The 14742-nt window shown below is 33.7% G+C and overlaps 1 protein-coding gene across 8 annotated transcripts in view; it reads right to left on the bottom strand.

The window, feature by feature from the left end:
• Positions 1 to 1002: 1002 nt before the first annotated feature.
• The window catches only part of LOC135219418 (cGMP-dependent 3',5'-cyclic phosphodiesterase-like), a 690625-nt gene continuing 676885 nt past the window's right edge, over positions 1003 to 14742 (bottom strand). For all 8 annotated transcript variants that reach the window (XM_064256178.1, XM_064256181.1, XM_064256182.1 and 5 more), the window contains 2 exons: positions 10357 to 10467; positions 1003 to 1245 (listed from right to left, as the gene is read on the bottom strand). In XM_064256178.1, the coding sequence (XP_064112248.1) occupies positions 1026 to 1245; positions 10357 to 10467 (331 nt within the window). In that variant the 3' untranslated portion in view covers positions 1003 to 1025. The remainder of the gene's footprint in view (positions 1246 to 10356; positions 10468 to 14742) is intronic.

Consider the following 14742-nt stretch of genomic DNA (forward strand, 5'->3'; position numbering starts at 1 on the left):
GTACTACTCTGAACCAATGAAGATTAGATTTGTTGTTGATACAATAAAGTACCTAAATGCCGCAGATTGTAGGCATTCATCAAGACAAAACTTCAGTTGACACAAGGACAAATTACTAATAATGTTGATAAATACAATAAAGGCATTCAACAGGGTACACCAGTTCTTACAAAGGGAATTGTACTTAATTGCAATTTTTCTTCTAGGATTGATACCTAGTAGAGCTGTGATTTTAAATTATTTTGTGTCATTTGGCTGGCAAGGATAAATTTTCTTTATAAAATTAATTTCACTGAAATGCTGAGACTGTCTTTAACAGCTGATGTAATCTGACTAAAAATAATTTCAAATAAAGGTAATGCATGTCTTATTATGAAAGGATAAGTAGCATAAACTTTGTGCAACAATCCATATTTATCAATGATAGATAAAGATTTATCTTCTATGAATTTTGAAATGAAACAAATATATGAAAATTCCCAACAAAAAGTCAATTAGCTTATTCCCACTGTAAACATATATATTATTCCTCACATTTCTTAATTTTTCAAAAAAATATTTGCTTTATCCTTATAATACTATCTACCAGAATAAAAGTATAGTGATATATTTACAAATTTACCAGAACTAAGTAAAAGAAAGCAGGTGAACTAGAACCCAGGTACTGTAAGTGTGCATAAAATGAGATAAGTATTTAATAATAATTCATACACCATCAGCATAAGAGAAAAGTAAAAGAATAAGGAGATAAGAAATACAGGGTGATGTAAAAAGTAACTGGTATCGCTTTGATTGCTTGTTTACAATTGTTGCAGGCATGATTACCATCAGAAAAATAAAATTTTTAATATGGAATAAAAATGGTAGAAAAATACTTATTATAAATGATACATGACGTGTAAAAGACTGAAAAGAGTCCACCAATACAAGACTGACAGTAACAGAGAATGAGGGGCATAAAATAAGGCTCAAGATTTGCCAATGAAGGATGAATGAAGCATTGAAGCAAGAACCACTGCTGAAGTTTACGAACTAACCTGGAAAGAGTTGGTGGTCCCACGATGATCCAGATCATGACACATGGAAGAGACAATCAATGACAACGCTTCTAAATGGGTGAGAGCCCCTGTTTCTGTCAGCCGAAGGTTATGCAGCAAAAGGAAAGCGAAATGGGTCACGGAAAACGCGTGCATCCAGTTGTGATAAGGGGGATCTCTGTATCCTTTACGAACCATCAAGATGAATCTGGTGAAACGGAGATAACACTTTACACAGGTGTCCTTTAAGGGCTACCAGATTAACCTATTATATGAAACAAAGAAATATTTCACTTTACAGACCACCATCACAATCCTATTAGAAAAAATAACTTCAGTCAGCTTGTGGTTTGGGGATATCTGCAAGCTTAACGTACCATCAAAGGAATTTGTTAAAAAATACTTTAATTTGTGATTAACGGAATTAGTATTCTATACACAAAATTCAACTTGCTAAAATGAAAATAAAAACTGTACTTTCTATTGAGAATGTCATGGACTCATGAAGACTTGACTTGATTGAAAATACTTCAATGAGTATTGAAGGGATTTTCTGCCAATCTGGTTGAACCCGTAATACTGTTTCCTTTAAATGATCAACATAAAATCCCTGGGATTTGTTAATGACATGATTAATCTATCAATCTACGAGAGAACCTTCACTTTCAGTAACTGACTAAAAGTCTCAATATGATTTTTTTGTGGCATTTTCAACTTCTAACACAATTCTTATGCAAAATCTAGATGATGCTGTGAAAATAGTTCACTTGCATATAAGAATGTCTAAATACCATAAAGATGAATCCACTTAAAATAATATATACTACTTAACTTTATGAGAGAGGCCAATATAAAAGTTGTATGTCGATGGCCTATTTAACCTATATAACAAAACTGATGGTCTATGTAATCTATTAATCAAGGACTGTCATTACAGAGTTGAAACATCAGTTCTCCTACCCATAAAACTTTACCGTACACAATGATTTAAATTTTTAATTATCTAAATAAAAATATCTGTGTACTCATTACAACGAGTTTGCAGCACATTATACTGCTTAATGTCTGGTGGTAATTGGTCTAATTTAAAACAAACAGATCTATGTATTTGACAAGTTATGGGAATAACTCAATACACAATTTGATGAAACTGCTTATGTGCACAATCAAACATAACATACACACATAAATATACATTATTTATTATATATATATATATATATATATATATATATATATATATATATATATATATATATAAATGCAAATCTACACCTATGCACCTACGGATCGAGTTTTACTCAGGTAATACATGACCTGAGCCTTTGCATTCGATGCAGAAACCCTACCCCGATAAAAGGTGTTAGAGAAAAGAGTGAACTCCCGAGGAATTTCCATATGTCAATGGCATGGCTGAAATTGGAGCCCTGCGACGACAATGCAGGAGAACCAAAAGCTCTCTTCAGTGTATACACGGTCTGCGACGATTGATGCATTGTTATCTGAGAAGCATCGCGCTACTGGGTATGTATCAAGTGGGTCCTGATATTTGTTTCTCTTGCAGACACAAAGCACAGTCGTTCGCGGAGGGAGGTGCAGGATTCAGAGTCCAATATTACTGGATGGTGTTGACGCAGGTGTTGGGATACTGAATTAATAATTATGAATATTTTATATTATATATATATATATATATATATATATATATATATATATATATATATATATATATATAATGATTTCTTCTTGAGTAGAGTTGGTGATGGTGTATATATAGCATTCATACTTTCCTGTGGATGAAGATTTTTTCCTGGTCATTGTAGCTCTGCAGTTCAATACCTGTAAACGTATTCTATGTATAATTCAACAAAGTTGAATAGGAAGTATAGTACATACTGTGTCTGAAGAGTTGTTCTTCAGTGGATTTTCTATAAAAAGCAAAAAGAATAAAGGATAAATTGCATGGACTGTCTGTGCTCCTGTGGCATATTTCCTGTTCTGCTTTTGTGCTTCGCAGAATAGACTTCTGATGAGATGGGAGTGCATCTGTGATTCTTGTTTAAATCTTGAACTGCTTTAATGTATTATAATGTGATGCCTATCTACCCAGATATTACCTTGTGGTCGAAATAAAAATGAAAATTATACTGAAGGAATAAAAACGGAAAAACTATGACAGCACAGCTTCCAAAGGAGGTATGGTAAAACTCGATGATTTCCATTCCAAAGTCTTGCGTTGCCAAAGCTCCAAATAGCTGACAAAAATGTTTTTCTTTAGTATTTGGTTATTATTGGTTACTAATTCCTCGCTCGAGATTAATAGTCGTACAAAGGGCGTTCGTTCTTGGTAATATTATTAAGTCTTTCTCAACACCTGTAAGTACCCTAGTTATGTGAAGCTTACAGTAAAGTTATAGGTACCGTCGAAGTGAATTGATTTTATGCTGACCTACATTGAACGGTTTTGTCGTTCAAAGACGAAACTTGGAAGGAGGTTTCAAAGGAGAGAGAGAGAGAGAGAGAGAGAGAGAGAGAGAGAGAGAGAGAGAGAGAGAGAGAGAGAGAGAGAGAAGAGAGAGAGAGAGAGAGAGAGAGAGAGAGAGACGCTCTGATCAGAAAATGAAGTGTTAATAAGCCATGATTCCAAGAAATACTTTCATTACCCTGATATATATCTGACGTTACATTGTTTAGATAGAAAAAACACAACGTAGTCTCTAACATGTGAACTTCGGATGAATATTACTTACTTTATTCATAAGTAGATAGGGTAGAATCTCTCTGTAGTAGAAAAGTTTATCTTTCTGCATATGAATGACGAAGGAATATTCTTTTGACGTTCACATGTTAAAGTCTACGTAGTGAGTCTTATATCTGAACAGCGTAATGTTAGATATTATCTCAATGTAACAAAGGTATTTCTTGGAATCATGGCTCATAAACGCTTCATTTTCTGGATAATATTATAATCAGACGCTAATCAGTATTCACAAAAGGGTAAAGTGAAAAGTGAATGGGAGAAGGCAAAGCTTCTGGGCCCCGAGGGATTCTTACTGAAAATGATGTTCCATCTTGTCTTCTTGACTCCCAGAATGCAAAAATCAACATTAGTACCTTTTAAATCACGAGGAAGCTTTAGATTTATAGGTTTTGTTCGGAACCTCTATCACTTCTTTACGCAAAGGTAAAAGAAAGAAACATTATGTATTTGAACTTGAAAACACTACACATTAAAGGGAATGTTACATCTACGAATTTTCAAACTTTCACGTGCGTATATCCACGATGAAAAAAATAGTGTTTTTAGTTACAAATGATGTCCACCTCCTAAATTCGTACCCTATTCAAGTTGGTGCAGGAAACTACAATGTCATTTACATAGCATGCTGTTTCCGGCGTGTCACTGCTAATCCCATTACTCCTCTTTTTGTTCCTCTGTCTCCTACATGCTAGCACATCACGCAGTCACTCGCCAAAGCAATTTATCCCAGGTTTGAATTATGCCAACATATTTTATTACTCCAGAAAACAAATTCATTTTACTCCGTTATCGAATTATACTTGGAAACGTGGCCTTCATCTGTCCATCGTGCAAGGTCCAAATTCAATATGGTCTCTCTCTCTCTCTCTCTCTCTTTTTCTCTCTCTCTCTCTCTCTCTCTCTCTCTCTCTCTCTCTCTCAGCAGCACCGGCAACATTTCATCTCCGCCGAATTCTATTTGCTCGGAAAATGACAGCTGGATACGCAAATCCGATATTTGTGATATAGCAGCCGCCCAAACGCTCGTCTTTAGGAATAAATGGATATAGGGGCTGCCACGTGAATGACGTTTCATGTATCAGCAAATGACCCAGCCTACCATGGCACTGGGTGCCATAAATTTGTTTCACCGTCAATTGAAGCTGAGAGCCACACAGGTCATGACAGTTGGAGCGAGAGCCGCGTAGATGAGGACAATGCATTAAACTTGCCTCAATACCAAATACCTGCCAATACTTTCCACTTACCCTTTTTCCTCAAATTAATAAATAAATTTGAACGGTACTTCAGTAATCATTCAGTTTACTAAGTCTAACATTTCAAGGCCAAAGGACAGATGACTAAGTTTTAATAAGGTGGAGAGACCGAGAAAAGTTATTATTATTATTAATTATTATTAATGCTAAAAGTGGCGTCTGATCGCCGTAGAATTCACAAATTGTAGAGTCTGGAAATCAGAATGTTGGAAACGTTGGAATTCCGCTACGCCCTTAGAAAACGACGAAGAATATTCTACACACGAGAACAAATCCTGATTTCCAGACTCTATTATTATTATTATTATTATTATTATTATTATTATTATTATTATTATTGTTGTAGCTTTTTTTTGCACCTAATGGTATCTACCCACAGCCGATATCACTGAAACTAATCGTGACTGGTGGAAGTTTATGCTGCTCACCCATCAAAATTATATTCAAATTCATCGGCCAATCAGAAGCAAGAGAGGATCTTCAATGATAACGGCTTCGGAGATGCACCATCAGCTCCAAAATAAACTGCCAGTTTTAATTACCATCATCATTATAAAATGAACTATCTCTGAAGTGAAATCACTCTCGTCAAGAGTCTGCTTTTATAAATATGAATCTGGAAATAGAGAAATGGAGACTGCCCCATCTTCGAAATGACTAGTCTGCAGGACTCATCAAACGAATTGACCTCGAAACTGTGACCTGCACTAAGTGTGAGATTCCAAAGCTTGCCGTACCCAAAGAGAGATATAGTACGCACAGCAAGCAAGCAAGACACAACGAAAAGGAGTATAATAAATGGTATCCACAGAAAAAAGCTGAAGGATGCGGACATACAACTTTTTCATAAGTTGTATTTCAACAGAGATCTTTCACATTCACAACTGATCCCTGATCCCTTTCTTCTGCCGAGAGAGACAGCAACCGGATTCGCTGAACAGCAGCACCAATATGCAGTCAATGAGCCTCTTCTCAGTTCCAGAGGTCCTTTATTCCTCACGACGTTGGACTGTGGAACAGCCTCCCAGAGGATGTCGTGCAGTTTAGAAGTTCTAGCGAAAATGCAACGTATTACTACCCCAAGACTTTTCTTCTTGCCTTTTAATACTTTTTTATACCTATTTTATCCATCTACTCATTTCTTTTCTTTCTTTTTTGATAATTGGGATCTCTTCTTTCTGTATCTCACTTCATCTTCATTCTCTCTAATGAACATCATATTTATTGGAAGCTCGACTTTCAAGTCATATGCCACTGTGGAATTGTTCCATGTGAATGTTTCATCTACTGAATAATAATAATAATAACACAGAGTTAAAGTGAATCCTAGTCGGAAGGCAAAAGCCTTTTCAAAGATGAACAGTGGGGAGCATGTCGGAGACTAGATATGCAAGAGGACAGAACAATGGGACAAGGGCAGAGCGGTCGTCCTAACTTCTTGTTCGAACAGGGAAGCGTTTCCTAGATGAAAGATAAATACCAGTGGCTAGTATAAGATGAACTGACAAAGGAAAACAAAATATAACAGCGGTTCCATTAACACCATTGGCTTTATTTAATTTACCGTGGGAGTAACTTACATTCTTCAGGGTCAGTACATTGTCACTTTTATGTCGAACTCAAACGGCCCAGGCTCGAATCCTGGTCGGGGCGCCTGCTCTTATTTATAATTCCCTTTACGTGTAAATTATTCCCAAGATAATGTGAATTCGATATCAAAAGGGGATTTGTGGTTTAATAATTTGGAAAATTGAAAGTGATGTGTGAATTAGTGATCAACATTCAAAATATATAATATATATATATATATATATATATATATATGTATATATATATATATATATATATATATATATATATATATATATATATCTATATTTATATATTCATATATATGCAGGTTGAGTTTCTTGGATGAGGTCGTTAGCTCCATGCCTTTTTCTACTCTGGTTGGGAGCCACCTCATTCAGCCAGCCACTAAGTAATAATTCCCTAATTAGATCAACCAGAGTTCATTACATCTTTTATGAAGCATTAAAAAAATAAAAAAAGAGGAAGTTTCCTCCCCGAGGGATCGAATTAAGGGCTCTTGCTGGTGAGGTGAGGGTTGGTGGAGTAAGCTAAGGTGGATCAACACAAATATTCATCTATCCATATATATATATATATATAATATATATATATATATATATATATATATTATATATATATTTATTATATACATATATATATATTATATTATATATTACAACTATATATATATTATATATATATGTAATATAGATACATATATCATTTATATATCATATATATATATATCATATATATATACATATATATCAATATACATATATATATATATATATATATATTAAATATATAATATTATATATATATTATATATATATATTATATATATTATATTATATATATATATATTATTAATAGATATATATATATACTATATATATATATATTTATTTATATATGTACCTCAAGTATAAAAAGCCCATTCCTTATCTTTCAACCAGAATGTTTTAATGGGCCTTTTATACTTGAGACGTTTCCTGTTTTAACAAAAGAAACTTTATTTACACAGACACACAGACACACACACACGCACACGCACATATATATAAAATTATAGTTATATTATATATATATATAATTATAAATATATATATATTTTAATAACACACAACACCACACCACAATAATATATATATACACCACACCACACAATATTTAATATATATATATATTATATATAATATATTATTATATAATAATATATATTATTAATCTGTACAAAAACATCAAACGAAGAAGGCGGACAGGATTACTATTGATTAATCATGAGTACTCTTGACTACTCTTGATGTCTGTATTCGGGCATTCCTGTCCCTTGCTCATTGGAGTTATCAACTATACAATATATATATATATATATATATATATATAATACATATATAATATATATACACACACACACACATCAAATATATATATATATATATATATGCATACAGCAGGGTCCATCAAACACATCAACAAGGCCATAGTTTATTTAAACGAAACGTTTCGCATATCCCTGTGCATTTTCAATCTGTAAATATAACATAAAAATAATTAAAATTTACAAAAAAACATAAAAGTTAAGAGAAAAAATGTTATTATTAATTTTTTTTTAAATTAACATGATTTAAAAAGGTTACTGTAAAAAAGACCCAGTGCTCACCAAAGCATTCAAAGGAGAAGGAGAAGAACGAATGACCAAGATTTGACACCAACCTATGACTTCAGTTATGCTAGATAAAGAAGAGAAGCAGAAACGTTAGAGTTCAAAGAAGGAACAAGCCGTTTGATGTAATGACTCAAGGGTAGTTAGGTGATCACTATGGCTCGTACCACCAATAATGGACAAATGCTTTTTGTTAACTTCAATTTTACATATAGAGGCGTGGTTCTTTATATTAGAAAATTCTGGTTTACTCAGTTTCTGGCCCGTTTTAAAACTGTATCCCATAAGGCTACAATATCACATCTGCAGTAACCTGCGACAAGATCCAACATAAATATAGGGGTATCCCGGGCACTTGAATTTATAAATAATGTTGGACCTCATGAAGGTCTGCAGTTTGTTCTTGTAGTTAAAGACTATGCCAATCTTGAGTGGATTGATTGGAATTAATTTAATATTAAGGCATCCAAATTCATGTTCAATTATTTGTTTAAGTTTGGTTACAAAGTTGTTGTCCAAAATAAACGGGATTGTGGCAAATAAATTTTTCTTTGGGACATTATAAGAGGGTGTCGGATTAGAGAAGTGTTGTGGCAACAGCCTGTTAATTACTGTAAAAACCAAGTTTTTTGGATAAGAATTCTGTGAGAAAAAATGGATAAAAAAACAAAATCTCATTATGAAAAAGAGACCAACTCGAAGAATATCGAAGAGCCCTATAAACTAAAGTATATATGGAGTTTAGTTTAAAATTCTTAAAGCAAGAACTAAAGAAGTTATTAGCAAGTCCAGTGTATGTCATTTTCCGATACACAGATGTAAAATCACCATTATCTCTGCTTACATTAATATCCAGAAAGGATAGACAATTGTCTACCCTTTCTGGATATTAATGCTAATAACTTCTATAGTTCTTGCTTTAAGAATTTTAAACTAAACTCCATATATACTTTAGTTTATAGGGCTCTTCGATATTCTTCGAGTTGGTCTCTTTTTCATAATGAGATTTTGTTTTTTTATCCATTTTTTCTTACAGAATTCTTATCCAAAAAACTTGGTTTTTACAGTAATTAACAGGCTGTTGCCACAACACTTTTCTAATCCGACACCCTCTTATAATGTCCCAAAGATAAATTTATTTGCCACAATCCCGTTTATTTCGGACAACAACTTTGTAACCAAACTTAAACAAATAACTGAACATGAATTTGGATGCCTTAATATTAAATTAATTCCAATCAATCCACTCAAGATTGGCGTAGTCTTTAACTACAAGGACAAACTGCAGACCCTCATGAGGTCCAACATTATTTATAAATTCATGTGCCCGGGATGCCCCGGTATTTATGTTGGATCTTGTCGTAGGTTACTGCAGATGTGATATTGTAGCCATATGGGATACAGTTTTAAAACGGGCCAGAAACTGAGTAAACCAGAATTTTCTAATATAAAGAACCACGCCTCTATATGTAAAATTGAAGTTAACAAAAAGCATTTGTCCATTATTGGTGGTACGAGCCATAGTGATCACCTAACTACCCTTGAGTCTTTATACATCAAACGGCTTGTTCCTTCTTTGAACTCTAACGTTTCTGTTCTCCTCTTTATCTAGCATAACTGAAGTCGTAGGTTGGTGTCAAATCTTGGTCATTCGTTCTTCTCCTTCTCCTTTGAATAGTTTGGTGAGCACTGGGTCTTTTTTACTGTAACCTTTTTAAATCATGTTAATTTAAAAAAAAATTAATAATAATTTTTTCTCTTAACTTTAATTTTTTTTGTAAATTTTAATTATTTTTATGTTATATTTTCAGATTGAAAATGCACAGAGAACGTGCGAAACGTTTCGTTTAAATAAACTATAGCCTTGTTGATGTGTTTGATGGACCCTATTGTATGCCTTTTCATATCTTCACCTGGAATCCGTGTGTATATATATATATATATATATATATATATATATATATATATATATATATATATATATGTGTGTGTGTGTGTGTGTGTGTGTGTTCCTTTAACACGCGTATCCCCTAAAATTTTAAACTACCTCTAATAACTGACCTTGCCAAACAGTCCCGGCTGATCCTGAACTTCTGTATCATGCCAAGGTTCTCCATCATCGAAATCACTGCCGAGGGCGTCCGGGACTCCGGCAACTGGCGAGGGAAGTATCTGCAAAAGGACAGAGACAATTGAGTGCTCCGCGCAAAGCTCCACTTTCGGTCTTTTCTTAGATGTCGCTGATAATTCGACAATATTGCGCAGGGGGTGACCCACAAACAAAACACTCACTCACACATACATATAAATACTATATACATACATATGCATATATAATACGTATATATATATATATATATATATATATATATATATATATATATATATATGATGTATGTAAACAATGATTAAATTTATATAGAAACATATATATACACATATAATATATATAATGTATTTATATAATATATATATATATATATATATAATATATCATATATTACATATATATATATATATATAATATATATATATAGTATATATATATATATATGATATATATGAGAGAGAGAGAGAGAGAGAGAAGAGAGAGAGGAGAGAGAGAGACGAGAGAGAGAGAGAGAGAGAGAGAGAGAATCTATTTTCCTGTATGAGAGGCTGGACCATTTTATGTGCTAAGTGCATGAAATATTACAATAAGAAAACAAGAAAATGCATTGAATACTTACTTTTCTCTAAGTAATACATTATAAGATAATCATTTATAGTAGGAGATTCAACCTTAGGATTTCGTCCCATTATTTGTTTTGATAAGCTTGGGATAATGAAATGATTTTTCTTCACATCACCGTGATTCATATACATGCATTAAGCTACAAATGTCTTTGTTGGCCTGGTCGGTAACTTCACTGAAGACTTGAATTCTCCTTTGTCCGTTGGTTCGAATCCGCAAGAGGATGAAATTATCATCAACTAAAATATTTCCCTTAGGTTAACACATATGAAAATATACTAATTCCGTGGTAGAGTGAATTGGATATTAAAGGATATTTTTAGCTTAATTCATGTATATGAAACACGGTGATGTGATAAAAGTTCGTACATATATATATATATATATATATATTATATATATATATATATATATATATATATATATACAATATATATAATATGTACTGTATATAACTGAATCACGAAAATATGGAACGTGACGATTAGATAAATAAAGGTAAAATTCACGATGGAAAGTGAAACTATGGCGTGGTGCTAGGCCTTTCGACTTGCTGTCCTTTACTTAACAGATATTACTAAAAATTAAAGTAATTAGTTAATGCCGTCAGGAAAATCTTAAATGTCGCCTCCTAATCTAAAACCTGCTCTCATGGTCTAAGAAGCTCTCTCTCTCTCTCTCTCTCTCTCTCTCTCTCTCTCTCTCTCTCTCTTTGTAAAAGTGTTCTGTCCGGTATTGACATAATTTTCCATCCTTTTTATGTTTTGTCGGCATTTCCTTAATAAATTTTTTTCTTCATTGCCTCTTATACGTACTTCTTTGCTTGTTTACAATTCAAATAGCTATACGTTAGAGGTAGAGCAGTATGTAGTAATACTGCTGCGCTTTTGGTAATCTGCACCTTCTTCCCTCCCCGAGTTCGATCGGCACCGTCCTGTGTTCCCATAACTGAAGAAAATATCGTGAAAGGGAGACTGAAGATAATGGGTGTCACTCTCACGTAGAGATCACAGGGAGGCTCCTCTTGATATTTTTGTTCTCAATACCTTTGTCTCCTCTGCCGTTCTGTATACATTACAAAGAATAATAGCTAAAGGCAGTACTTCTTTAGATCCTTAAGACAAAGGCGCTCAAAATCTTCATCCACCCTTACCTGACGTTACCTTTAAACAAGAGAGACAGTAAGGTTCCCCAAGGTTCCCTACAGCAGGGAGAATGAACAAACACAAAGAATTGTGCAATCTACATAAGTTTCCTTGTATGGTAAGGAACTGTGAATCACTCAAACTGAAATGAGTTGCTCATACGAAAACTGCAAAAATTTCTACAATAAGGTTTTCAAGGCCCCATCATGAAACAATTCCTAAAAATCATCCACAACAGTCTGTAATAAAGCAACCGATTAAAAGGACTGAAATATTGTTGTCTACGGTGATCCAGGATTCGGTCAGCTCTTGATAATAACAGAACAGAAGCTGCAGCAGTTTCTACGTTAAAACCCCAATTCATGTTCATGTTCAAGGAGACTGCATTCAATCTTCGACACGTGGACATTTTGAGGCCAAAAGTAGCATGTAATATTAACAAATACTGAAAACCATGGAGTAGCTGCATAGTTTGAGGTTGGTTAACCGATGAAACTCTGGTTGATTATAGCTTAACAACATAATCAAATAACACACTACTTACTAGCCTGCTTGAGCCCTTTAGGCTCATGTTACTGCTAAAAAACCTCTCTACGAAAAATGGAATTGTATATATGAATTTCAAGAAATTTCAGGAGAATAACAATCTAGTTTTCAGTCTCCTTAAAGAGACAAGCGCGTGATGATTGCTTTCTGAGTCAAGCAGACACTTGGAATCGACACATTATGCAATTTTCCCTCACCTGGAAAATAAAACTGGAACGTGAAAAACCCCGAAGGAAACTTTGTCACTCCAATTGTTTGCGTTGTCCTGGAATTCTCTGAAGTGTCTGGATCCAAAAGAAAATCGGGTGAGAAGAGACTCACGGAAACAAATATCAGGAGGAGGAACTTCAATCGAAGGCTGTTTGGTCTTAAAACTTCGCCGAGACAGACGAGAACTTTTCCCAGGGTTAGTCAACAGTTATCCACCCGTAAACATAGTTATACATCATATTTTTTTATACCTAAATATAGTTATACATTAGCTTTTGTATTTCTAAATAGAGTTAACATCAACTTTTGTATTCCTAAATATAGTTACACATCAGCTTTTGTATTCCTAAATAGAGTTATCATTAAGTTTCTTTTATTCCTAAATAAAAGAAACACCAGCTTTTGTATTCCTAAATATAATTATACATCAGCTTTTGTATTCCTAAATATAGTTATACATCAGCTTTTGTATTTCTAAATATAGTTATACATCAGCTTTTGTATTCATAAATATAGTTATACATCAACCTTTGGATTCCTAAATATAGATATATATCAACTTTTGCATTCCTAAAAATAGTCAACACCAGCTTTTGTATTCCTAAATATAGTTATACATCAGTTTTTTTTTTTATTCATAAGAATAGTTATACATCAGCTTTTGCATTGCTGCAGTATTCTTCAGGAAAGAGATCATGGAAATGAGGGTACGCTGAGTGGCATGTGAATATTTTGTGCTTCAAGTCACGAAGACAACTGCAACAAGCAGCCGACATGACTCAAATTCAAGTATGCACCCCAAGTCGCTGAGATCCCAAACGAATTCAGTGTCCAAAAGGAGGAGAGTAGAAAGAAGAGAGAAAATAGGAGACCTGAGGTTAAGAGGAGAATAAAGAAGACCCTCACCGTTGCATTGGTAGCTGCGAGGTAAAGGAATGAAAGATGAGAAGAGAAAAAAAAAGAAAGAAAGAAACTGAAAGTAGAGAGGCAGACGAGGGAAATGGGATATAGGAGAATGAGCGGGAGTAGAGGGGTGGAGGCGAAGGCATTTCAAGGTCATTCTAGTAATGAACAGCTCCCGGGGGGCCCGGAGGAAAGGTCACTCCTCGTGAATTATTCTAATTGGTTCCAGTTCATGGCGACTCCACTCCAATACTTTAGGCAGAACGACTTTAACCGCCGTGGCCAAATTCTTTGTCTCTGTCTGGTATTGTTGGTTAAAAAAAAAAAACCTTATTTTTCCTGTTCCTATTACAATTTCAGTTTTGCATAATCGAAACAGCTATATTTATCTCGAAAAGTCACATACATGAAGAAACATGAAGTAAAACCCTACAAGTAGCATAATAAAAGTCATGTATAGAAGCATGTCAACTAGTCAAGCAAAAAGCAAAAGCGGAACCATATAATAAAAGGGCAAAAAAAAAAAAAAAGAAAAAAAATTACATTCTTAATTCCATAACAAACGATAAAAAAAACATACTGACACTTCTAATTATATTACAAGGCAGGTAATTGTGACGCAAGGAAAAGAACAATACGGACAATAGCTCATTATGCGAAAGTGTTTTTACATTAATAACTTTATCTTCTTTGTAAGGAGTGACTATTCGTTCACAATTTATTGTAAACATATACTAGTGTTATATCAAAGAGGATGAAAACGAAAAGTTCCGTCCCAAAGGACATTCTGTACCATCTGCAGCTGGCCCAAGGAACCTTTATTCTTCAATTTTATCTAAGGGCCAGTTGTGAAAGACGCTTAATAAAAAAAAAAATGGTTACACATTGCAATAATACTATTTAGAGATC

Source organism: Macrobrachium nipponense, chromosome 1 (genome assembly GCF_015104395.2).
Source record: "Macrobrachium nipponense isolate FS-2020 chromosome 1, ASM1510439v2, whole genome shotgun sequence".
Lineage (NCBI taxonomy): Eukaryota > Metazoa > Arthropoda > Malacostraca > Decapoda > Palaemonidae > Macrobrachium > Macrobrachium nipponense.